Below are 25,407 nucleotides of genomic sequence, written 5' to 3' on the forward strand. Positions count from 1 at the left end.
TATATACACATATAATTTAAGTTTAAGCATTAAAAATAGCAATGCATTTTCATCGTGAATTTTTTTTTTTTCATCGTGAAGTTTTGTAAAACTCAAAGAATTAAAAAAAGGTCCTCGTGTTGTCACCGCATTTAAGATTTTATCTTTTTCGACGGCAATTTTTTTGGCATAGTCATCAATTATAAAAGTTTTCAAATCTAGCTTGTAAAATATTCTTCATAATTGAACTGTGAAAGATCCACTTTTTCCCCCCAGAAAATTGCATATGTTATTTTCATGGTTAAATTTTCATGAAATTTTAGTGGTCTGGTGAATTCTTTATTATTTGCCTCAGGAACTTGGAAAATAGGATAAAAGCTATCAGAAAGCTGTGTCTGTGTCCTTACAAGTGGGGTTTAACACTAGTTTCTCAAGACAAGAACGGGTGCGTGGAATTGTTTAATGGAATTTGTCTTTAACAATGATTTTAGAGACTTTTAGAGCAAGGGAGACTGAGACATACACACTCAGGGACACAAGGAAATGTGTGGAGAAAGATGTCAGCCAGAATGCTGAGGAAAAAGGTAGGAGAACGGTGTTAGAAACAAAGATTTGTGTTAGAGACAAAGGGTATATGAGCCAAGACGTTTGTCTGATGAGCTCTGGAAGCCCTGGACTCCTTCGGTTTCTGGAAACTGCAAATGATTCAGTGTGACTGGACCATGGGAGGGACTAGTCTGCAGCAGGGGGTCTAGTGATAAGGCCCTGCTAAGTTTGAAATTGATCCTAAACCTCTCAAGCAGCAACTGAGGAAGGGTTTCTAACTATGGTCTGATACCAACCAGCTCAGTAGATAATAAGGTTATTCTGTGGTGAAACTGAGGAGCCAAAGCAGTCTTTTCCTTTTGTAAGTCTGTCTCCTACTCCCGAGCTACATCCGTCTCCTTTATGGAGGTAAGCCCTATTGTTGGAGGCCCTTTTTTTTCCCCCTCAGAATTCACATAATTTTAGCCAAGAACTATGTTGGGGCCTTCCATTTTCAGGTGTTCTAGATCCTTGCTGATTTTATGTTGACTTGTTTTATTGATGACAGAGAAGTGTCTTGACATTTCCAACTATAATTATGGATTTATCTGTTTTTCCTTTCAGATCTATCAGTTTTTGCTTCATGTATTTTGAAGCTATCCTGTTGGAGGAGATACACTTTCAGAATTTTCTTCTTGGTGAATTGACCTCTTTATCATTACATAATGTCTCTTTTTTTCTTCTTACTCTGAAGTCTTTTGTCTGATGTTACTATAGTTAACTCCCTGTTTGTTTTGATTATTGTTATATGGTTTTTCACCATCTTTTTATCTGTAATTTATTTATGTCTTTATATTTCTAGTGGGCTTCCTATAAATTGCATATTGGATTTTGCATTTTTATCTAACCCAACAATGTCTGTCTTATAATTGATGTGTCTAGATCATTTACATTTTGTGTTGCTATTGATGTGGTTGGATTAAAATGTGCTGCTTTGCTAGTTGTTTCCTGTTTTCTATTTATTTCATATGTTCTTTGCTTCTGTTTTCTACCTTCTTTTGGACTGAGTATTTCTTTGATCTGTTTTAGCTGTACTGTTGGCTTACTGTTTATACTTATTTTTTTAGTGGGTGCCCTAGTTTCTCAATGTACATCTTTAATTAATTACAGTCTATCTTAAATAATATTTTTCCATAGTACATATGTATAAATATTTATTAAGTTGTGCAGTTAGAATTTGTCCAGTTTGTAGTTTATATATAATGTCTCAACATATACCTTATATAGTATTACATCATTTTCACATATAAGAACCTTACAATAGTTTAACTCCCAGTTCTTTTTTTCTGTCTCTGTGCCGTTGTCATACATTTTACTTTTACATATGCATTAACACTGTATTGCTACTGTTTTTGCTTTAGGTAGTTAGATATATTCTAAAGCAATTAAAATAAGCAAAAATTATATTTTTAATATTTATCTCAGACCATTTGATTTTGTCATAGAATTCTCTCTGTTTTTTTTTTTGGTTGTGCCTGGAGGCATGTGGGATTTTAGTTCTCTGACCAAGGATCAAACCCGTGTCCCTTGCAGTGGAAGTGCAGACCCCTAATCACTGGACTGTCAGGGAATTAATTCCCTGTCTTACAACTCTTAGGTGCTCTTTTTTTATTTCCCCACTTCTGATTCTTAAGGTTTTCATTTCTCTGCTGAAATTCCACCTCTGTTCCTGCATGTTGGCTAATGTTTCCATTAAAGTTTTTCATGTATTAATCATAGTTATTTTCAATTCACTATCTCATAGTTGCAATATCTGGATCATCTCTAAGTCTTGTCCTGTTGATTAATTTGCCTTTTGATAGTGGGTTGTTTTTCTTGCTTTTTTTAGGTGGCTTGTGATTTGTTACTGATTACCAGATAAAATATGTGGGAAAGTAGAGACTGAGGTATATACTTTATTCTGGGCAGAGGGTACAGGTCTTCTTTTGCTAGCCTGTTAATGTGGGGGTTTGAGTCAGAAATGAGTTGGGTTTGGGTTTTGTTGTTGCTGTGGTTACCTTAGGTGCACTAGCGGCTTCAAATTCCTCTGCTGTTTCCTTGCCGTGTGTGTGTGTGTGTGTGTGTTTAGTCACCTCTGACTCCTTGGGACCCCATGGACTATAAGCCACCAGGCTCCTCTGTCCATGGAATTTTCCAGGCAAGAACACTGGAGCAGGTTGCCATTTCCTACTCCAGGGGATCTTCCCGACCCAGGGATCAAACCGGCGTCTCTTGTGCCTCCTGCATTGGCAGGTGGATTCTTTACCACTGAGCCACGTGGGAAGTGCCCCCGGCCCTGACAGTGGATTTTTCTCAGTGTTTATGCTCCACCCTCAGCTTTAGGTCTTCTTTGTGCACCTGTGCCTCAGTGCACACTCTCCCGCAGCCTTGTTGCTGGATGCTTGCTCACCTGGTGGTGGGGAGTAGAGGGGTTCTCTGTTGTCTTGGATCAGCCTCAGCCTTAGGCAGGCCCTGTTGCCATGAGTCTGGGGAGTGGATCTTTCTGGGTGAGCCTGCCACCTCCTATGGTCTGGACCAGAATTTCCTGCCCCTCCCCCAGCCAAAGAGGGTAGTTTTATTTTTCTTTCACTCGGTCTCAGCTGTCTTGGGAGTGACAGAGTTTGCCCATTTCCCAGGGGTTTAAGATTGTATTCTTTAGAGAAGGGAGCAGGTGGACCTTTGTATTTTTCCCAGAGCAGTCACTGCTTTCCTCCTCCAGGCCAGCCTGCCTGAGAGGCTTTCTCTGGCGCTGTATTTCCCGTGAGCACCCACTGAGGTCTCACTGGAAAAAACACTTGGAGTGTCTATGGCTTTTAATTGACTTTTATTAGTAATAAATTTCTAAACTTGACCTTTAGTAATTTATTAAAAATTGTACCTAAATTCTTCTTTCCTGCCTGTATAGTGGTTCCATCATTCTCCTGCCACAGGTAAGCCAGAGCTTGCATCTCTCTGGGGATACTCGTTTTTCCTTAAATTTCAGTCTCGTTGGTTGGCCTGTAACCTCATCTTGCTAATGACTTCAAGAAAAGTTATAGTTCTGTAGATTATCTGTTTTTTCTTGACATTGGAGTGGGAGTGATGCTCTTCTCAGCTTGCTATATCTTAAGTGAAAGTTAAAAGTCAAGGCAAATACATTTCATATTGTTTTAAAATTTTCCAGTGAAATGAGCTTACCTCTCTTTCTCCCCCCACCCTGTGATAAAATATTTATTTGGTCTTTGTCCACTGTTCTGTCACACAGCTCCTGAAATGTCCTTATAAGAGCCATAGAGGCATCTTTTATTATAATATTAGTTTTGTTCCCAGTTCCTCAAATAGCTCCAGATCAATAAAGGTTAAGTGGATATCTTTTTGTTATTTATATAACAAGCCTTTTTCAACACTCATGAGTCTATGTCAATGAAGTGACTTTTGGAAGCATCTAGATCCTCTGAGGATGGGGGTTGCTTGCCCCAGGAACCAACCCTGTGATTAGAGGGTTGGAAGTTTTAGTTAAGGTCTGACCTCCTGGGAAGGGAGAGGGTCTGGAGGTTGAATCAATCACCAATGGTCAGTGATTTGATTAGTGTTGCCTTTGTAATGAAGCATCCAAAAGGAAACCAAAAGGGCAAGTTTTGGAGATCTTCCCATGCCTCTTTCTCCATACCTTGCCACCTGCATCTCTTCCATCTGGCTGTTCCTGAGTTACAGCCTTTACAATAAACTGGTAACCTAGTAAGTAAACTTTTCCTGAGTTCTGTGGGTTGCTCTAGCAAATTAATTGAACCTGAGGAGGGAGTAGTAAAACCTCTGATTCATAGCTAATTGGTCAGAGGCAAAGGAACAACCGGACTTGCAATTTGGCCTCTTAAGTTGGGTGGGAAAGGGCTGTTTAGTAGGATTGAGCACTTAACCTGGGGAATCTGTTGCTGCCTTCAGGTAGATGGTGTAAGAGTTGATTAAACTGTAGCAGACACCAGATCTGCTTGGCGTTGCAGAACTGTTTGGTGGAAAACATACACGCCTGGTATCAGAAGTCCAAGCCCCAACCCTCTCCCTGCCAGCTAGGGTGATAAATAGGGGAAGGCCGGGTTCCCTGCTTGCCTCCATGTTGGGGTGAGTGAAAAAGTGCAACCTAAGTATCTTTGCACTTTTTTTTTTTTAAGGAATTTAAGGGAGGGGAGAAAAAGACCTTTTCCCTTCACCCACTTTAGGTTCCTTGGGTGGGGTGTTGTAAATTAGACTGGTAAAAGACTGACGAGAAAAACAATCAAGTTTATTAATATGCATAGAGTATACACATGAAAGCACTCACTGATGAATGAAGACCCTTCACCTGATTCATGTGAGTCGGTAGGCTCCTCTGGTGTTTCCTAGTTTTGTTTTCATGCATATCTGAGCTCACCTGACAGATACGTGAAAACACATATTTTCCCACGTGCTTGCAGAGAGTCACCTTCATGGCTTGGTGCCAGGAATGAAAGGCGAAGTGGTGCTGCCTTAAAGCCAGGCCTCATAATAAGCCTCATAATAAGCAGAAGTAGGCTGGTTCAACTCCTCTGGGAGTAGGGGAAGGGTTATTAAAGGCCCCAGAGAAGCTTTTTCACTCAGGCTGAGGTCTAGACTCTCGAGCGGAGCTGGGGCAGGTAAGGCAGGAGTTTTGAGTGGGGCTTGTGGAGATTGGAGTTTTCTACTCACTCTTGAGTGGCTGTGGTTCACTTGCTCTGAGCTCCATGAGGCAGGACTCCAGCATACCCATTTTTGTGACTAGATGAGAAGCTTCTGGGAAGATGATGTACTGTTCCCATTCTTATTCCTGGAAGTTATCTCTGTGACCTTAAAGGACTGACCCCTCCTGGGTGGAATCAAGTGGCCTGTCAGTTTCTTTCCTCCTGAAGATGAGGAAGATGAACTAGGGGTTGGGGATCTGAATTCCCAATTCCTAGGGCACAGGAATTGAGGGAGCGAGAAAGCCCTGCTGAGTGCAAGGTTAGGAAGGTGCTTGCCTTCCTCTGAGAGAGTCTGGGTTTTTCATCCGTAGGTTGGTATGGGATCCAACTTCCTTGAGGTTTCTGGACTGGCCCAATCGTTATCCAAAAGTAGCAGTGAGTGTGTGTGTGTGTGTGTGTGTGTATACATACATGTGTACACCATCTCCCTACAGGTTGCCTTCCAATGCCAAATCTGTGGATAAGAGGAGCCTTACAGTTTTTGTTTGGCTGTCAAAGTTCTGGGTCCTGTTAAGGGGAAATCTCTTGGCACCCCCAGGTGGTAGTGAGGGGTGTGCTGAGGAGGAAAGCAAATAAGCCAATAGCAGACGAGTCTCACGTTAGGGTGCCCCCTGGATGCTCTTTCTCCTTCTGTTCTTATTATGTTATCCCTCTCTTTAGGGCACTTTTGAAAAAGAAAGGTTGAATGGGCAAGCAGCAGTGTGGGAAGTAAGGTGAGTGTTGTGGATATAGCGACACATGGGTGTATATTTTCATGGAGTTTCTCTCCTTGGTCCAGTCTCTGCAATAGCGTTATGCCCTATCTTTAGCATCTTCCTAGCCCTTCCCATCACATGTTCATGTTCTTTACTGGCCTGGGAGTAGCTATAGACCTCTCCACATGTGGCTAGAGACTGCAGAAGTGCCTGTTTATGTTTGGGCAGAGGTAAGTGGGCATGGAAAGTGAGAGGCCTGGCAGGCTGGCTAGTACTGGGACTTTGGTCTTCTCGGCAGGGCAAGTTTGCAGGTTTTAAGTTGGCAAGAACAGAGCAAAATAGAGAATTGCCTGACAGTCCATTGGTACGGACTCTAGGCTCTCAGTGCTGAGGGCCCAGCTTCAGTCCCTGGTCAGAGAACCAAGATTCCACAAGCTGGGCAGTACATCAAAAAAAAAAAAAAAAAAAAAGGCCAAAAAACAGAACAAAACCTACATCTCAGGGAGAATTTATGCTATGGATAAACCTAATGTTAGCCTACTCTGGGCATCCTGTTGGAAGTCACCAGCATATGGTGCCTGAGCCCTTTTGGTGTCTGTCTTGGAGTAGTGGAGGTTAGCCTGCCTCCATTTCTCTGTATCCTGTGGTGGGAACTGAGACAGGCTCATTGTATTTAGGTCTGTATATGAGTCACATGGTCCCTACGTAAGAAGTGGGTAGGGAAATCCGCCTGCTTTGCAGGTCTAAACTAGAGCGTTATCAGCCGTTACCCTAGACTAACAATACTTATATTCTTTGCCAGGCTGTAGTAAACACAGGTGAAAGAACCACTTGCCATGGAAGCCAGGGAGCTGGAGAGTCCCACACCCACATACCATCTCATTCCTGAGGCCAGCCAGCCTAGGGAGGAAGAAGGTGACTGCATGCTGCCTCAGCGGGCCACAGAAACTATGCAGCTGAAGAAGGAGATCTCTCTGCTGAATGGCATCAGCTTGGTAGTAGGCAACATGATCGGCTCAGGAATCTTCGTTTCACCCAAGGGCGTGCTGGTCTACACTGCCTCCTATGGGTTGTCACTGGTCATCTGGGCTGTTGGTGGGCTTTTCTCCGTTGTGGGTGCCCTTTGCTATGCAGAACTGGGGACCACCATCACCAAATCTGGAGCCAGCTACGCTTATATTCTTGAGGCCTTTGGGGGCTTCATTGCTTTTATCCGCCTCTGGGCCTCACTGCTAATTGTTGAGCCCACTGGTCAGGCCATCATCGCTATCACCTTTGCCAACTACATCATCCAGCCTTCCTTTCCCACCTGTGAGCCCCCGTACCTGGCCTGCCGTCTCCTCGCTGCAGCCTGCATGTGTAAGTCTGAGGGCTTGGTGGGGGAATGTGTATGGGGGGTGATTTTTATAATTCTAATGGTAATTTATATTTGAACAGCCTATTTTGCTTTTTTGCGTATGTATTGGTAAGAGAGGCATCTTAACTTTTTTGAAGAAGCAGTTTTACCGAAGTCATTTGTTCCTGAGATCAGTGAGGGTAAATGATAGGGATGGGGGATGTTTGAACCTGTCTGTGGCTTTTGGTGCCTCGCTTTCCTTCCACTTTTGGCTGTCCCTGAGTTCTGTTCCTTAGTCTACGTGACAGGTTGGTGAATGTCTTATATTTATCTTGTCAGATGTTTAGATTGGTGTCAATATGGCTAGTTGTAACTTGACCCAGGAAAAATCCCTCAGTGCTGAGGCCTTTATTCTGCTACCCCCCCAAAAAAGTTATTTTGCTTCCCCTCTTTTAATCTTAAAACAGTTTAAAGTCATCAGTGAGGAAATGGTCTTCTTTAGACTATGGGGGTCCCAAGACTTTGTATCCTGTAGGCTCCTGGTGAAACCACTCCTTCCTGCAACTTCTACTCTCTGCAGGTTGATCTAAGCAGCAGGCACCACACCAAAATGGCTTTTTCCCATTGGTGTTTCAGATTTCTTTTATGCAGACTGTGTAAACAAGCTCCTTCTACAGCCAGTAAGGAAGGTGGCTTCTTCCCTGTATTTGGATTTCTGAGGACAGAACCTGAGAGATCCCAGTGGATCTCTCTCTATCTTCCTTTTTCTAATGAGGTAGTAAGGAGGAATTTTGTGTGAAATCACTGGACGGGAGAGAAGATTATTGTGAACTTGGTCCAGTAAAGCTAGTGTTTTAGCTGAGAAGTGACCCAGAAATCCCTGTGTCTCTTAGCACGGTGCTGCCAGAGGCACTTAATTATACTGTTTTTTTCCATATCTTTGCTTGCAAAACTTTGGCAGTATGTGCGGTTTATCCAGTGTTAAAAATAGACAGTACCTTGGAGTTAGCAGTAAAGGATTGTACAATATGCTGTGCTTCCTGACTTTAAGGAATTTATTAAAGACAGATATTAAAGGAAACTTTTCTACAGATAACTCGTGGGAGGAGAGAAGGTGGTTACTCAGCTATGTATCTGATAGGGTTTCACCAGGGGTCTCTAGCCTGACTGAGATCTCTAAAAAAGGCAGTAATTTTCTGATTATAAAACATGTTTGTTAAGGAGAAAATTAAATTAGCCTCAAATCACCTGTAATCTACCCCAAGACAGGAGTACTTTTAATAGTTCAGTCACATTTCTTTCTGTTATAGAATTGGAACCATATTTTGTATATAACTTTATATTCTACTTTTTAAACTTAGTATATCATGAATTTCCCTCCATTTTGTGAAATGTTCAAAAGAAACATTTTTTAAGTAACATATATATATTCTTTTTATTAAAAGATAATGCATAGACCCTACAGACAATTAGAAAAACTCAAAAAGAAAAAAGAAAATTAAAATCACCCATGATTTTACCTCTGAGAGAACTATTACTATAAATATTGTGTGAAATACCTCCCAGTATTTTTTTTTTCTGTTTATTCATCATTTTAAAGAAGTACCCTTGAGATCAGAGCTTCCCTGGTGGTTGCAGTGCAGCCTGCAATGCAGCAGACATAGATTCAGTCCCTGGGTCAGAAAGGAAATGGTGACCTACTCCAGTATTCTTGCCTGGAGAATCCCATGGACAGAGGAACCTGGCAGGCTATGGCCCATGGGGCAACAAAGAGTTGGACACAGCAACCCTTATGATCATACTCTTTGTGATTTGTATACTGTATTTAAAAATTTTTAATATTAAATCCCTTTCATCAAATATTGCTAGAAAACGTGGTTTGGGACACAGAAGTAGTTTCCAGGCAGTGTAATGGTTAAAATCATAGCCTCCCTAGGAGTTCCCTGGTGGTGGCCTAGTGGTTAGGATTCTGAACCCGTGGCCTGGGTTCAGTCCCTGGCTGGGGAGCTGAGATCCTGCAAGCTGCTCTGCCTGGCCAAGAAAAGGCGGCAGTGGTGGTGGTGGAGGGGGGGCTTCCCCAGTGGTCCAGTGAGGCGCCTCACTTCCACTGCAGCGAGCATGGTTTGCTCCCTGATCAGGAAACTAGGATCTAAGGCCCTGCATGCCATGGGGAGCGGGGTGGGTTGGGGGAATTAAGGGTTGGGGGCTGGGGAATCATAGGCTCCCATGCTAGACTGGGTTTGATTCCAGCTTTACCATTGAGTAGCTATTGACCTTGGAGGAGATATGACTATTGCCTTAGTGTTCTTGTTTGTAAAATGAGAATATTGACTGTACTGTTGACTGGAAAAAAATACACAACCTAAATGTTGAGAGTTAGGTTTTATTTGGCAGACAAAACTGAGGACTTAAGCCTGGGGCACAGCATCTCAAGATAGCTTCTGAAGAGGTAAGGGAGGAGCCAGGATATATAGGAATTTTTGCAGCAAATACCAGTAATTGGAACATTAAAAGATTACTGTTTTTTTTTTTTTTTTTTGCGTCGAGGCATATGGATCTTAGTTCCCTGACCAGGATTGAACCCATGCCCACTGCAGTGGAAGCTCAGAGTCTTAATCCACTCGATCACCAGAGAAGTCCCAAAAGATTACTGTTAATTAAAGAAAACCAGATATCCCAGGTTAAAGAATTTAGTGCTTTTCTATTTATGAGAAGAGTCAGGGGTCATTGACATCCTTCCTTTGATATGTACCTCTGCTTTCTCATCCTGAGTCTCCTCAGGGTACTGCGTCAGGGAGTGGCTGCCTGCTAGTTGGTGGGCATCCTGTTTCATCCTGAGTTCCCCTGGGGCTCCCTGCGAGGCAGCTGTAATGGCTTGATGGCTGTAGCATCCGTTGTTTGGCTGATAGGGCAGGCAATTTTTTTTTTTTTTCAGTTTGTTGATAGTATCTATCTGAAAAGATTGTTGTGAGGAATAAACGAATCAGTACACCTATAATACTTCTCTCTGCCTGGCATGTAGTGAGTGCCTTATAATATTATTATTAAAAATAATGCTGCTATGGGAAATCTTTGTGTAGAAATCATCTTCAGAGTTTTTTTCATATTCTAATAGGGTAGAATTATATAAGAGAAAACCCTGTGTCTAAAGAATTAAACTGTTTTAAGTTTCTTTGTGTTGCTTTTTAGAAGGTTTTATGAATCTGTACTCTTTCTGAGTACCTGTAAGTATCTGTGCATTGGTCTGGTGATGGCCTCAGGATGAATTCCAAGAATAACTAAATCAGAGAGCTCAGTCGTGTCAGACTCTTTGCAGCCCCATGGACTGTAGACTGCCAGGTTTCTCTGTCCATGTGATTCTTCAGGCAAGAGTACTGGAGTGGGTTGCCATTTCCTTCTCCAGGGGATCTTCCCAACCCAGGAGGCGAACCCACATCTCCTGCATTGGCAAGCGGATTCTTTACATAGTTCCACCTGGGAAGCCCTAAGTCAAAGGTCACTTCTCTACATCATTTTTCATATAAAGAAGATTTTTATTTGTTAAATCTTGTTTTCCTTTATCATTTTTCCCATTGTTTTTTGTGCTTAGGAAGCCTGTCTCCACACTAGGAGCTAATTTTTTGATTGAAGGAGAGTCTTCACCTGTTCGGAGAAGGCAATGGCAACCCACTCTAGTACTTTTGCCTGGAAAATCCCATGGATAGAGGAGCCTGGTAGCCTGTAGTCCATGGGGTCGCTAAGAGTCGGACACAACTGAGCAACTTCACTTTCACTTTTCACTTTCATGCATTGGAGAAGGAAATGGCACCCACTCCAGTGTTCTTGCCTGGAGAATCCCAGGGACTGGGGAACTTGGTGGGCTGCCGTCTATGGGGTCGCACAGAGTCGGACACAACTGAAGTGACTTAGCAGCAGCAGCTTCACCTGTTAGAAAATGTGGTTATATCATATAACTTCTTTTATTCAAATGTACCTTTACTCAGATTACTCAGTATTTGAATTCTGAACACTCGCTTTCTAGAAACTAAGGCTTTTTCATAAAGCAGGCCTGAGGGCAGGAACTTGTCAAAGTTGCAGCCAAGTTGTTAAAACCTTGACCCATCCTAACAGACTAGATTTTAGGGCTCAGTTTACTTTTCTCTTTGGAAATTAGGGTGTAGAATCAGGTTGAGGTATCATCCAGCTAAGCTGGGGTGTGCTGGAGGGAGCCTCCTTGGGCAGGGGTGGCTCTGAAAGCAGCTTGGTCTCAAGAGATATACATGGGAAGAAAGCGATTATGTCATAATTAGGGCAAAAAACAAGGATCTGCACTGAATCCACTGTGAGGCTCAGGTAGGAGAATTAAGTCAGTCTTGAAACTGAGACATGACAGGGATCCAGGTTGTTAATTGGAAGACTGCCTAAAGAAGTTATATCCATGCCAGGGTAGACAGTTAAGGTTCCATCCTAGAAGAAGGGGTCCAGGCAGTCTCCATGTGGCTAACTCTAGGTTGAAGCTGCAAGCCTATGGCTCACAGACCAGACTTGGTCCACACATGTATTGGGCCTATACAGTGTTCTAAAAATTTTGAATTACTTGCCAACATTTAAAAATCAGGACTTGCCCTTTCTCTTGAAAAATCTAGAGTTCTGGCAAACTTGGACCTATATTCCATTCTTACATCAGTTGCATTTGAATAGTGGTTACTCCTCTAAATGAAGCATATAGTCTCTTGTTCACCCCAGTCCTCCACTCCCTCTTATTTTATATCCAGACATACTTGTCTTTGCTCATTTATATTACCTTCTTGGGTCCTTAAGGCACTGCTATTTTAGATCGTGTCTTATGACAACCCCCCACCCCGGTCCCGGGTTACACTGCAGGAAGATAGATCCAAGCAGCTTTTTTTTTTTTTTAATTTCAGATTGTCTTAGCTACTCATTATATAAGAACAGTGGTTGTCAATTGGAGGTGAGTTTGCTCCCCAGGAGACATTTGGTCTGGAGACAGTTTTCATTGTCACAACTTCTGGGAAAGGATGCTGCTGGCATGTAATGGGTAGAGGTCAAGGATGCTGCTGCTGAACATCCTATAACGCACAGGACAGCCCCACAACAGACTTCTCTGGCCCAAAATGTCAATTGTGCTGAAATTTAGAAACTGTCATTCTAGTCATATATATTCTGGGATCTTGGGCTCTTCTGTGGTTAGTGGGACCTCAGGCTGCCCACTGAACTCAATATGCTTGGGGCTCTAATTCACTTATGGGACTGCGGGGGCAAATGACACTTCTTGAGGTTTCATAGTTCCTTTCTCTGGCCAGGTGACCAGCAGCATTCTTGGTAACCCAGCTGCTCAGCATTATGTAGGAGTACTTGATTTGTTTAGGGAAGTGTGTGTTTCTGGCTTAGGTCTTGGTGCACTTATCTTTGTGGGATCCTGTTATGTAAACTCAAATACATCATTGAAGAATATTTGCCATGAACTGACATGGAAGTCAGTTCAGTACTGACACCGTGGCATCAGCAGAGGTCTGCTCACAGCTGAGACTCCATTGTCCGCAAGGGTTTATTTGGTAAGGCTGCAGTTTATTTGGTGAGACTGCAGTGAGGAAGCACTGTGTGATGTCTGAATGGCTTCCTATTGCCTTTTGCTGTCTTGGACTCATGCCTGGGCAGGGTTCTTTTTTTTTTTTCTTCTGGGCAAGGTTCTACTCTGAGCAGGAAGGCTGCTCTCTCCTATTTTGGTCAATTGTTGTTACACATAGACAGCTTTCATACTTTAACAGTAACAGGCCTGAGGAGGACTGGTCTTGACAACAGTTGCTCAAAGGTCCTAGACTCTAACTCTATATACAGTTTGAATGTTTTGATAATAAGACTCAATGTGTATATTTGTGTAATTAAAAAAAGAGGAGGCCTTTTTTTTTTTTTTTTTTTTTTTTTAAGAAGGCAAGTACATATCCATACACATGCCCAGAGGCAGCTTCTGATTCTGGGAGCTCCATTTGGAAGGGTTTACTTCTGGACTCTTGTAGAACATTTCTCTCCTAAGATGTTTGTTTCTGCTTCTTTTTCTTTTCCCACTTTGTCATTGTTGTTCAGGACTGTACTCCTCTATCCTTGAACGACCCTTTGTCATACCCAGCTTGTTTGTGGGAGGAATTGGGAGGTTCCCTCTCCTTCCAGTGCTTCTCCTATAGGAGAAGGAAGCTGTGATAATCAGCATAACTAGAACTACAGCTTCAGATGTTAGGCCATCTCCTTATCAGCAAGAGGTGCAGGTTTGTCTGAGGGCACATGGATTAATCAGGATTAGTTTGGGTTTCAAACAACTGAAAGCCAAAAGGAACATGGCTCAGGGCATATTGAAATTTATTTCTCTCACATGTTAAAAGTAGGCAGTGAGGGGCTGGTAGAATGACTTCATAATTCTTCAGGGAGTCAGGTTCCTTCTTTCTGTTTTATGGCTCTGCCATTTTCAACATGTGACTTTTGGCTGGTGGTCAAGGATGGATGCTCAAGCTCTAGTCATGTCTGCATGTGGCCAATGGGAAGCACAAAAAAAGAACCTCTCACCCATCAAAGATACTCCTCTAAGGTGTAATTTATGTGAAACTTTGCTTATGTCCCTGGGTTAACCACTTAATTACTTGGCCACACCTGCCTGCAAAAGGGGCTGGGAAATGTCATCTTTATTTTGGGCAACCGGACTCCAGTTAAAATTTCTATTACTAAGGGAAGATGGAAGAACAGATATTAGAAGATACATAGCCATCTTTGCCACAAAACCTTTGGGGATTGTTTCTGCTTAGGGATTGGGTCTGGGGCTTCCCTGGTGGCTCAGGTGGTAAAGAATCTGCCTGCAGTGCTGGAGACCTGGGTTAGATCCCTTGGTTGGGAAGATCCCCTGCAGAAGGGAATAGCAACCCACTCCAGTATTTTTGCCTGGAGAATTCCATGGACAGGGAAGCCTGGTGAGCTGTAGTCCATGGGATCACCAAAAGTTGGACACGACTGAATGATCAACACACACACACAGGGGTTGGATCTGTATCTGCTATCTGAGTATTTCCCAGCAACAGTCCCCTAGAGAGCCTGAAAAGACCCTCACATGGGTCCCACAGCCATTGGTGCAGGTTTTCAGGAGAGAAATGAGATCATGGAAGAGCGAGGACTTGGGTGTTTTTATTGTGGTAGTTGAATTGTGGCCTCCAGGCTCAGCCTGGTTGTCTGGTGCTTGAGCTCTGATAGGATCCTTGGATGGGAATGGGAGTTCTGGGAGGCAGGAGGGGTGGGGGTCAGATGGTAAAATTTTGTTTCTTAATTAGAATCAGGAAAGCAGTTGAGGTAGTTGGCTTTTGCTTGGTATGCTATTCTTGGAGCTCTGTGTTCTCTGGCAGGGCTGAGAGTCCGGTGAAGCAAGCGAGGCTCCTGGGGCCAGTACTCAAAGGTTTGCCAAGCTATCCGTGACAGTGAGTGCCTCCTTCACTTTTATGTCGTAGGCTCCTTACTCACCTTACTCTACACTTGGCCCTGCTCCCTGGCTACATGTTGTTTTAAATGAAGTACTTTTATTGAGAAAGAAGTGTATGTGCATGGTAAATAGGTCAAAGTATAAAAGGGTGTACGGTGAAAAAAATCTGCCTCTCAGCTTTAGTCTTCCTCCCTGAGGCAATGACCAGGCTCTTCTGTATCCTTCCAGCTGGCCTTTGAGTAGGGGCTCTGCAGGGGCTGCCATGAGGCGGTGCTTTTACTTGTTGAATTCCCACTGTGTGCACAGAGGACCAAGCCGTGGGGGCAGTTTGTAGCAGGATAGAGGGAAGGAGAAGGAGCAGAAGCCAGAGGAGAGTGTGCCTGTCAGCTGGCCAAGGAATGTGTGAGCTTCTCTCCCCATCCTGCAGTCGCATCTTCGTGGTGGAAACCAGAGCACAGTAAGCGCAGTCAGGACGTTGTAAGACAGCCTTTTTCTCCATGGATGTGGCCATCTTTCTGTCTCTGTCTCTTTTTTGTCTCTTTCTCTTCGTCTCTGCCTCCTCGTCATTGTCTCTTCTCCACCTCTGTTTTGTGTATATTTCTGCGTCTTTTCATCAGTCTTTTTTTCTCACAAGCTGCACAGCTCCTCACAGACTGCTGTCACTTCTGCTTCTTTTTGTAGTCCCACTTCCTTTGCTTTTTGTGGCTTTTCTTCCTCTATTACAAGGGCTTGTATGTGATTTTTACTTGCTCCTGACCCAGCTGCTGTTCGCTAGGTTCGGTCTCGGCATCCGAACTCATATTTTTGGCAGAGATGATCAAATAGGCTCAGCTTGGGTCCGCAGTTGGGCTCTACCAGCCATGATAGGGTAGGAGGAGCAGTTCCCAAGAAGGGGCCTGGCAAGTACTTCAAAATATGCTGACTCTGTTGCACAGGAGTCTGGATTACTGGTGGCTGTGAACTAGGTAATCCTCACTAGTTGATCCAGGTTTAGCTCCCCACAATGAACTTGGATTAGCAGGGCAGGTCCTTGGAAAGACCTGCCTGACAGTGTGCATTCTTTTGGTCTTCTCCCCTCCCTTTTGGCCATTATTTGACCCCCTGCTGCCACACATCTTTATGACTGACTAGTAAGCACCTGTGTCATTTGCCAGAGTACTACGTGAAAGCTCTTTAAGTGCCCTGTGGAGGCTGTTCAGCCACTCATATTTATAACCACACATTGGCTGATGGCTCTCCTCTCCATTTGCGTGGAGGAATGTCCAACTTTCTGAAAGTTCCCTTGCTCCAGGGGATTGGCAGTTAAATGAAAGTCGTCACCATCTTGATTCCAACCATGGTTCATCAGTTCCTATATTTGCTTGGCAATAAGCTTAAGAAAACCGTATGCTTTTGTTTCCCACTAAGAATTTGTGGTATCCTTGGAAGTACCACCCAAATGCCTGAGGAAGAGAGAGGGACCTTGCTGTGACAGGTGTCCCTATGACCATAGCACACAGTTCTAAGCTGTGCTGTGAAGTGAGGACATGGTAGGTTGAGGGAGAGAGAGCTCAGGCAGGAGCGGGCTGATGTGTTTGGGCAAGGTTTTGCAGGGAGTGGGGACTGAATTAGACCTTGAAAGTGGGACTTGCTGTTGGTTAAGGCAGAAGGAGGAGGGGAGGATATTTCTCTTATGTGTATATACAGCATCAGTACAGAGAGGGTCTGCTGAAGGATAGTGCACAGCGAGGGTAGAAGTAGGCAGATATGGCCAGGAGGACGGGCCCCCAAATTTTGTAATAACATTTGAGGTTCCCATAAAAGTCATTTTTGGAGGCTAGGGGCATTACTTAGAGGTATCACTGTGGAGCCCCTTGGATATTGTTCTTGTGTTCTCTCCATGGATTAGAGCAGTTCCTGTATAGCAGGGGTAAGGTGGTGGGAGCCCTAACACAGGACCAGATATCACTGAGGTACGTGAGGAGCTGGAACATAAAGCCAGCAGTGCTGATGCGAGTCCACGTCTCCACAGGCCTATCTGAGAATTAGGATGTTTGGATAGAAATGGTGGTGGGGGAGATCAGTGGGGGCGCCATGTAAGCTTGGGAATGGTAGCTGGCCTCTCTCAACCTCGTTTCCTCATCCAGAAAATGGGAATAGGAATGTCTGTTGTGGTTGTGAGAATTAATTGAGAGGATGTATGTGAAATTGTCAGGCACATGACAGACTTTTTAAAAATAAAAACATTGCCTGTCTAATTCCTCGGTGACCTGCCACCTGCATTGAAATTGACCTCATTTGTTGTTGGACCTCTCTTGTCCCCAGTCTCTAATGCCCCAGGGGGTTTGAAACTTTGGGAGTCTCAGTGAGGAAGAGTGGGTAAAGTTCACCATTCCTGGGCCTAGGGGGAATTTCCAGAAACGGTTCTGGCTATCAGAATGTATGAATATGCAGTAGTACATGCCTTTGTATCTTGTCCAAAGTGGTGGGATGTTCTCTCAGCTGGGGCAGATAGAAGATGTACCCCGTTTGCCTGTTCTGGTTTTGACCAGTCCTTTGGCCTCTTTGCCTTAGGCAGACAGGATACAAATGATGTGCTTTGTAAAGAGAGGTTGGGCGTTGGTGCCCTCATCTCACGCCTGCCACTGACGTTGTGGTTTTCTTCCTAGGTCTGCTGACATTTGTGAACTGCGCCTATGTCAAGTGGGGCACACGTGTGCAGGACATGTTCACTTATGCCAAGGTCCTGGCACTCATTGCCATCATTGTCATGGGCCTTGTTAAACTGTGCCAGGGTAAGGAGAATCCCAGGTGGGAAGGAGGGTGGGTGACTCTGGGAGTTCCCCTGGGTTCCTTGAGAAAAACATGCAATGTGGGGACTCCATTAGGTTTACTGCTCAGCTCTTTCTATGTACCTGCTAGACTGTGTCAGTGAGAATGAGAAATCTGTTCTCGGGTTTCCTGGGCCTCCATCCCTTTGTGGAGGTGGGGAGTATTGTAAGATGTGAGCCAAGGGCCTAGGAGATTTTGAAACTTGGGTTGTAATTGGGTCATAAAAGTGATCAAGATAAAGTGAGCCCTGGTTCCTGTTTTTGGTGTGTGACCGCAGGCAGTGGGGAGGAGGGCGCAGCCCTTCTTAAGAGGGTGAAAGGTGTATGTGGCGGGGAGTTGGGGTCTGGAAATGAGTGGTTATTTTGCAGCCTTTACTTTTCATCTGGCCTTGCTCTTATTTAGCATTCCCTCCCAGAATCAGCTCTCAGCAAAAATATTAAAACATTGCAAAGATGGCACTGACTTTTGTGCGTGTTGACTTTAGAGAGCTTTTCATTCCTAGACCACAGCAGGTTGGTAATGAGGGTTACAGGCCTCTTAAGATCCTCTGACCCCTTAGAGAAACCTTGAGGTGTCCTTGGCCAAGGATGTCTCGATCATCCCAGTTCTCTAGGGCATCTTTCTCTAAACTTGGCTGTGTTTACAGTCACCTGAAGAGCCGAGGCTCCCATTTCAACCCATCCAACTCTGGTTGGTTTGGAGTTGAAAAAGATGTGTTTTGGGGAATTCTCTGGTGGTCCAGTGGTTAGGACTCTGCTTTCACAGCTGAGGGCCCAGGTTCAATCCCTGGTTAGAGAACTAAGATGCTGCGTGGTGCAACCAAAAAATCAAACAGAGAAAAAGGTATGTTTTTAAGAAGTGCCCTGGGTGAATCTTAGGCAGCTGACCTAGAACCTTTGTACCTGTGTGCAAGTTAGTATAGCCAGCCATCTGGATGTTCCTAGAGTCTCTGAAATATCTTGGGGCCAAATTGGGTAGTTGAGTAATTCTCCCCCCAAGATCTATGCCCTGGGAATAACTGTCGTGCATGATGACTGGTATGCTGGGGGCTCGCGGGTCTCTGTTTTCCTTCCTCTTTGTTGCACACCCAGCCCTTTTGGCCACATTGAGGGATGGGTTTAGGCCTTCTGAGGAGGTCACAGCAGGCTTCCTTAGAAGTCTAGGTCTTGTTGAAAGATAAGACTAGAGTGTCTAGAAGGTCTGTCTCTTGGACAGTGGGGTGCTGTTCCCTTGGCTTGCAAGTGTGCAGTCTCTGAAGGCCTCAAGGAGGCTGACTTATCTAGGGAGGCTCTCCAAAGGTGGAGGTGGCCCATACCTAACCCCAAACCCCATGATAAATAAGATCTCAGTTCCTACAAAGTCGACCATTTCCTGTGAAATAACCACTGCGAATAGAGCAACAGAGTTCTTTCCGTGAGATTGAGAAACCCATTGAACCAAAATAGGCAGTGGTCTGGGCCAAGAGAAGTAGTTCCACAGGAAGATCTAATTGTTAATGAAAAAATGATTCCTTTACGTGAAAGAGGGTTCTTTCTAAAAATAGGAGGAAGAGCTGTGGCTGACCGCATGGTCTCTTGAAGGAAATGGCAATTCCTTAGGGCTTTCAAAGAGGGGTTATCACTTCAGAAGGCAGCCAGGAATGCCTTTTTTTTTTCTTCTGAGATTGCCAGGTTCTGCTGAAGGAAAGTGTAAGATTCAGAAGGAGTGGGTGGGATGGTGAAGTACAGGGAGCTGGAGGTGGTGGTTCTTTTGGTACTAAATTGTTTTTCTTTTTTTCTTTTCCCTGCCTGCTTGCTTTTCCTTCTTTTCTTGATGCTCCTCCTCTCTCCTTTTTTTCCCCATCTACCCTTCCTCTTTCTCACTGCCCTGCACCCCCTCCTTTTTCTCTTTACACCTTCCATCTCTCCTGTCCTCCTCCTCCTCCTTGCTCTTTCTCCTCTCTGCACCCCCACCTGCCTTTGCCCCCACAGGACACTCTGAGCACTTTCAGGATGCCTTTAAGGGTTCCTCCTGGGATGTGGGAGACCTCTCTCTTGCCCTCTACTCTGCCCTCTTCTCTTACTCAGGTTGGGACACCCTTAATTTTGTAACAGAAGAAATCAAAAACCCAGAAAGGTAAAGGCGAGATCCCATTCTCCTCAACTTGGCTGGAACTCCTGCTGATAGTGGGTACACTTGCCCCCTCCCACCCCTCCTCCTTTGTGTCTCATCACTTCTCCCTACTCCCCCCTTTTCCAGCTCAGAGGAATGAGGGGCTAGGATGGGAGTAGGGAGGGAAACCCCTGGCTCCTCAGCCTCACGTTAACGTTGGAGGATCCCCAAGGTCCTTCCTGGAGGAGAAGTCCTTTGGTTGGCCACAGCCAGCCCAGTTGGGGCTGAGATGTTAAGACCTTGGACTGGTGCTGACACTGAAGCCTGGGGAGCCAGAAGCTTACTCTGAGCAGCCAGGTCCCCAGCCTGTCTTCCAGTCCCTAAAGGACACCGCTATTCCTTTAGAGAGACCCAGTGGTCCCACTGGGACAAGGATCAAATACTCATCCTGAGTCATCTTCACAGAGAAGGGGCTTTCTTCCTCTCTTAGTAGAAAGAGCCCAGGGCATGGGACACATCCTGCCCTTAAGCCATGTGGGAAGGAGGAGTCAGCCTCAAAGATCCAGAGGCCAGGGAATTCCTGGGTAGCTCTGACCCTCAACGAGAGGTTGGTTCCAGGTAGTTCTGTCTCATTTGTTCTGACAGAAATTTGCCCCTGGCCATTGGGATTTCTATGCCAATAGTGACGCTCATCTACATCCTAACCAACGTGGCCTATTACACAGTGCTGAGCATTTCTGATGTCCTTGGCAGTGATGCTGTAGCTGTGGTGAGTCTCTTGGGATCCCATTTGCTTGTCATCTTCTGATACTGAATGGCTGAATCTTCTGTTTCTGCAGCCACTTCACGTGGTGGGTCTGGGCCTAAGGGTGAGCTTTGCAGCAGTGATGGCATTTCAGGAAGCTGTGGACACTCTGTCCTGTGCTGAGTGCCCTTCTGTGCTCTGTCCCCAGACATTTGCTGACCAGACGTTTGGCATGTTTGGCTGGACCATTCCCATTGCTGTCGCCCTGTCCTGTTTTGGGGGCCTCAACGCGTCTATCTTCGCTTCATCAAGGTACTGTGTTTCTGCTTCACTGATAACACACCACAGTATCTAATTCTCTGAGGGTCTAGGTGAGTCCATCAGAGCCCCTTTGCTTTCTCTGTCTCTTGGACTTGCAGAGTGTATATGCGATCGTGTAGTGGTTAGTACTCTGTGTTGTGTATGCAGGTGTGCACACATGTGCTTGCCTTTGTGCAAACATTTGTATGCTGGGAGCTCACATTTTCACCTGAGGTGAGGACAGATTGGTAAGAGGTCAAGGAAGGAAGGCAGTAGCTTGGACAGTAGCCATCCTGTTGGGGATCAGACCAGACTCTATGTTCCTGTGGATTATGCTGCAGGCCTAGCACAGGATTCATTCTTGTGATGAATTATCATTGAGCACTTGCTGTGTACCTGTACTGGTACAGGACGACTCTGCCCCTCACATCATAGAAAACACTGAGGCCAACAGGTAGGCTCCAGCTCTCTTCCCCACACCTGTTAAAGACTTACCTGTTAGAGCACTGTTGTTTCAGAGAGAGGACTGATTTTGCCTTTCCAGGCTGATTCTGCTACCTGGTCCCAGGATTCCCAGGTTCTGGCTCTGCCAGTTGCCCCCAAATACTTAGGTAGTAGGTCCATCCTGAGCTATCTTGTGGCATTGACAGGATGAAGGTAGGGGACTCAGAGTAAGAATGTGGACCTGCACATAAAGTGGACTGCAGCCATGTCAAGATAATGCACAGCTGTTTCCGCCTGTGTTACCTTCTTCACTTTCTCCTTATTACCCGTTCTGCTGTCTTTGGCTCTGTACTCGCTACCTTTGGCTCACTTACATGTCCTCTCCAGCATTCTACCTTTTCTACTGCTTCTCTACTTCAGTACAGATACTAGCCTTGTGAACCTCTGACACCCTTCCAGATGATACCAGCAACTCCTGTGGCTCCACCTGGATGGCCCATAAATATCTCAAACTTAAGATGCACTCTACCTGTTCTTGTCTCCAGTTGTGATACATCAGCCCTCCTTACTTGGCATCTTTTTTTTCTTTTCAGTGGAGGGAGTGTGTCACACAGCTTGTGGGATCTTAGTTCCCTACCCAGAGTTTGAACCTGGGCCCTCAGCAGGGAAAGCTCAAAGTCCTAACCACTGGACCACAGGGAATTCCCAGCCTCTTGGCCTCTTGATTTTTCCCTTGGTGTTCACCCTCATTTCCCAGCCTCAAATACATGTGCAGGCACAGAAGACCACCAGATTTGTCCTCCGCCAGGGTGTCCACCCTCATTCAGGCCCCCTCTCTTATGGGACTGTTGTCCCAGATGACCTTCTTGTCTGGCCTTCGCCCCACACCCTGGCCTCTCCCTGCTTTAGTTGGCCTCAGTGATGCCACCAGAGTCTCTGTGTCAAGTCCAGTGAAGCCCGCCCTTTAGAGCCACTGCTGGCTCTTGGTGTTAGTTAAGTGTCCACAGCACGGCCTCATAAGCAAGTTCTTCCCAGCACACTTCTCACATACCTTATCCTGGAACTACGGGCATTCTAGTATCAACCTTCAAAGAGGCTACACCCTTTCATTGCCTCTAAACCTCTTTTGCCTTTGCCTATATTGTGTCCCCACCCAACACTCATCTTCTGGAAAACCCCAGCTCATCTTCCCAGCACAGATGTGGTCATCTCTTGGGGAGTTTTTTGTTCCCCAGCCCACCCCGAGCCAGGTGCTATGTGCACCATGATGCTGCGGACTACCTGGATGCTTTCACACCTCAGCTGCTCTGTTTCCAGTCAGTGGAGCTCTTCAGATGCAGAGAGGAAACTTGAGTTGTCTCTTTGAGTCCCAGACTCTCCCTGACCTTTTATGTATCTGGAGCTCAGGGAAGATGAACAGAGGTCAGACAATCAGAAGTCTGGCTGCCCTTCTTTAAAAAGCCATTATGTTAAGTAGGAAGTCTGTGGGGTGCCAGAGTAGGGTACCCCAGGGGAATGGATTGGGGTGCCAGTGGGTGATGGCAGGGTGAGGTATCAGTTGGGTGATGGTGAGTTGCATCGCAGAGGCGTGGGGGTGTCAGTGGGTAAGAGTGGGTCATGGCTTATGGTGGGGATATCCATGGATAAAGGAGGTGAAGGTTGGCTTGGTTGTGCATAGAGAACATGGGAGGATCCTGAGAGACTGGCCCTGCAGGCTTCTGGGCCTGCCTGAACCTAGTTTAAGTGGGGAGTGTGGCTGCATGGCTGAGTATATGGATCCTCCTGACACATCTCTTGTCCTTCCAGGTTGTTTTTTGTGGGCTCCCGTGAGGGCCACCTCCCGGACCTCCTGTCCATGATCCACATTGAGCGTTTCACACCTATCCCTGCTTTACTGTTTAATGTAAGCTGTGCTGGGGAGTGTGGGCATTGGACATACCTGTGTGGTACTCCTGCTGAGTCTATGAGAGGACTGGTTGGGGCGAGGTATACTAGCTTCTTGGGGTACTTCCTGAACCTCTCAATGTTTCTTTTTCCCACAATTTTTAAAAACATAAAAGTAAAACATAGAAAAGGCAAATGCTACAAAAGAATATAAATCAGTCAGATTTATCTGTCTCTTTTGTCAGTGGCTTCTTTTTTCTCCTCCTGCTCCTTCTAGCTCCTCATTTTTATTTTTTAAATCATACTTAAAAATCCAGGCCAGTGTACACCAGCTACCCTAGGAGCCTCTGTTCATATCGTAGGCATCATAGATTTCTATATAGTAGATGGCATTACAGTGTTTTCTTTCAACAAAATTAGTAAATGATGAAGTATTCTGACAGATGGAAGGAGTCCTGAAGAACTGTCATTTTCTAATTTGCACTGAGGTGTTATTAGATGTAAAGGATAGCAAGGACCCTAAGGAAAGCCTTACTCCAAGATTTGAAATATAGTTCATTGTTTTTATCATTTAGTTTCTTTTTTTTTATGGTTTTATTACTTTTTTTTCGTATTCATCTGGAGTTTATATCTGGTGAATGGAATGAGGAAGAGATTTACTTAATTTTTTTTGTCACATGGCTAGCCAATTATACCAATATCACTTATTGAATAGTCCATTTTTCTACATTTTTCAAACAAATTAAAAAAATTTTTTTTAGGATTTTTTTGCTGTGCCTTGTAGCATATGGGATCTTAGTTCCCAGACCAGGAATCAAAACTGTACCCCCTGCAGTGGAAGTGCAGCATCTTAACCATTGTGCTGCCAGGGAAGTCCCCACAGTTTTCAGATTTTTATCATATGATAATTTTTTAGCATGCTTCTTATGTGCCATGTACAGCAATTTGCCCCTTAAATGTATAATCATCTCAATTCATCCTTCCATCAGCACCAAGCTTCCTTATTTAGCATTATACTGAGTATTTGAGAACTAAAGTGGGGCTGAGGGTGCTTTTTCAATTCCCCCCTCTCCCTGAAATTTTCATGGCAGTTCTCACCTGTTTGTTTATTTGTCTTGATAAACTGTGGTATCATTTTATCAAAATAAAAAATATCCTCAATATATTGATTGGAATAGCACTAAATGTATAAATTTAGGACAGTCTGACATCATAGCTTTTAAATTAATCACCTTGCACCCTACTTTTCTCCTCTCAGTATTGGGTCTCCTTCTGTCTCTAGAATGGGCTCTTTTTGTTTTCAATCCTTTGTTGATAATCTGAAAAGACAGGTAGAGGGAACTCCATATCCTGAAGTTAAAGCAAATCTAACCTTTTCCTCAGACTCTATAGTCCCTTACTCCTGTCTTCCTGAACTCTTTTGTTCCGGAGGGCAAATCCTGTTATACTTCTTCCCAGGGGTATGGGTCTGTTTTGCTAATCTGCATTTTTAAGGCTCCAGGATAGTGAGATGGTTCTGGAGACACTTCCTCCTCTTTCAGCCAGGTAGTTGGGACCCATGTATGACAGTCTCAGAGGGCACTGGGTGATTCACGTTGAGGCTCATGCATCACAGTGAGGAGGGCCTCACTGTCTGCCATCAGAAGGGGAAAGGAGTCTAGCTTGTTACTGAAGTGCTTGCAAAAAGAAGGGAGGCATTGAATGCAGGAAGAGCCTCCAACAGAGACAGGAGGGAAGGCCGGTCTGGAGAATGGACCTATCTGATGCCAAGGGGGTCACTGAAAAAAGCCAGAGGTCATTGGTGAAGCTGAGTCAGCTCTCAGCCGATCTGGTGCTGACTGTTGAGTGACGGAGTTTCCAGGTGGCGGTGGTAACAGTGCCCACTCCTTTTCCCTCTACTCTCCCCCTCCAGTGCACCATGACACTCATCTACCTCACTGTGGAGGATGTTTTCCTGCTCATCAACTACTTCAGCTTCAGCTACTGGTTCTTTGTGGGCCTTTCTGTCGCTGGACAGCTCTACCTTCGCTGGAAGGAACCTGATCGGCCACGACCTCTCAAGGTCAGTGACTCTGGGCAGACCAGGAGGGGTGGGCCATCTCTTCAAGGTCTTCCCCGTCTCCCATTCCCCCATTCCCTCATCACACTTTACCTAACATCTCACCTCTCTTAATTTCAGCTGAGCCTGTTTTTTCCCATCGTGTTCTGCATATGCTCCTTGTTTCTGGTGATCGTGCCCCTCTTCAGTGACACCATCAATTCCCTCATTGGCATTGGAATCACCCTCTCTGGGGTTCCTGTCTACTTCCTGGGTGTTTATCTGCCAGAGTCTCGGAGGCCACTCTTCATTCGGAATGTCCTTGGTGAGCTCTTTGCCTGTTACACACTGG

The 25,407-nt window shown here is 45.0% G+C and overlaps 1 protein-coding gene across 21 annotated transcripts in view; it reads left to right on the forward strand.

Annotated features, from left to right (window-relative positions):
• SLC7A6 (solute carrier family 7 member 6) overlaps positions 1–25,407 on the forward strand; it is a 32,792-nt gene that overhangs the window by 2,760 nt on the left and 4,625 nt on the right. For 3 of the 21 annotated variants that reach the window (XM_086351409.1, XM_086351415.1, XM_086351412.1), the window contains exons 3-12: positions 1,129–1,202; positions 5,916–5,968; positions 6,753–7,309; positions 17,391–17,516; positions 19,524–19,668; positions 20,290–20,413; positions 20,598–20,701; positions 22,940–23,036; positions 24,930–25,079; positions 25,197–25,380. In XM_086351409.1, the coding sequence (XP_086207535.1) occupies positions 6,787–7,309; positions 17,391–17,516; positions 19,524–19,668; positions 20,290–20,413; positions 20,598–20,701; positions 22,940–23,036; positions 24,930–25,079; positions 25,197–25,380 (1,453 nt within the window). In that variant the 5' untranslated portion in view covers positions 1,129–1,202; positions 5,916–5,968; positions 6,753–6,786. Of the gene's footprint in view, positions 1–1,128; positions 1,203–2,392; positions 2,451–3,399; positions 3,474–4,566; positions 4,642–4,847; positions 4,871–5,035; positions 5,172–5,915; positions 5,969–6,752; positions 7,310–17,390; positions 17,517–19,523; positions 19,669–20,289; positions 20,414–20,597; positions 20,702–22,939; positions 23,037–24,929; positions 25,080–25,196; positions 25,381–25,407 lie in introns of those variants that run through there. The other 18 variants (XM_086351408.1, XM_086351413.1, XM_086351411.1 and 15 more) reach the window with 11 other exon arrangements.

The sequence above is a fragment of the Bos grunniens genome, chromosome 18 (assembly GCF_055505025.1).
Source record: "Bos grunniens cultivar Pamir isolate PY7600 chromosome 18, Bosgru_T2T1.0, whole genome shotgun sequence".
NCBI classification, from domain to species: Eukaryota; Metazoa; Chordata; class Mammalia; order Artiodactyla; family Bovidae; genus Bos; species Bos grunniens.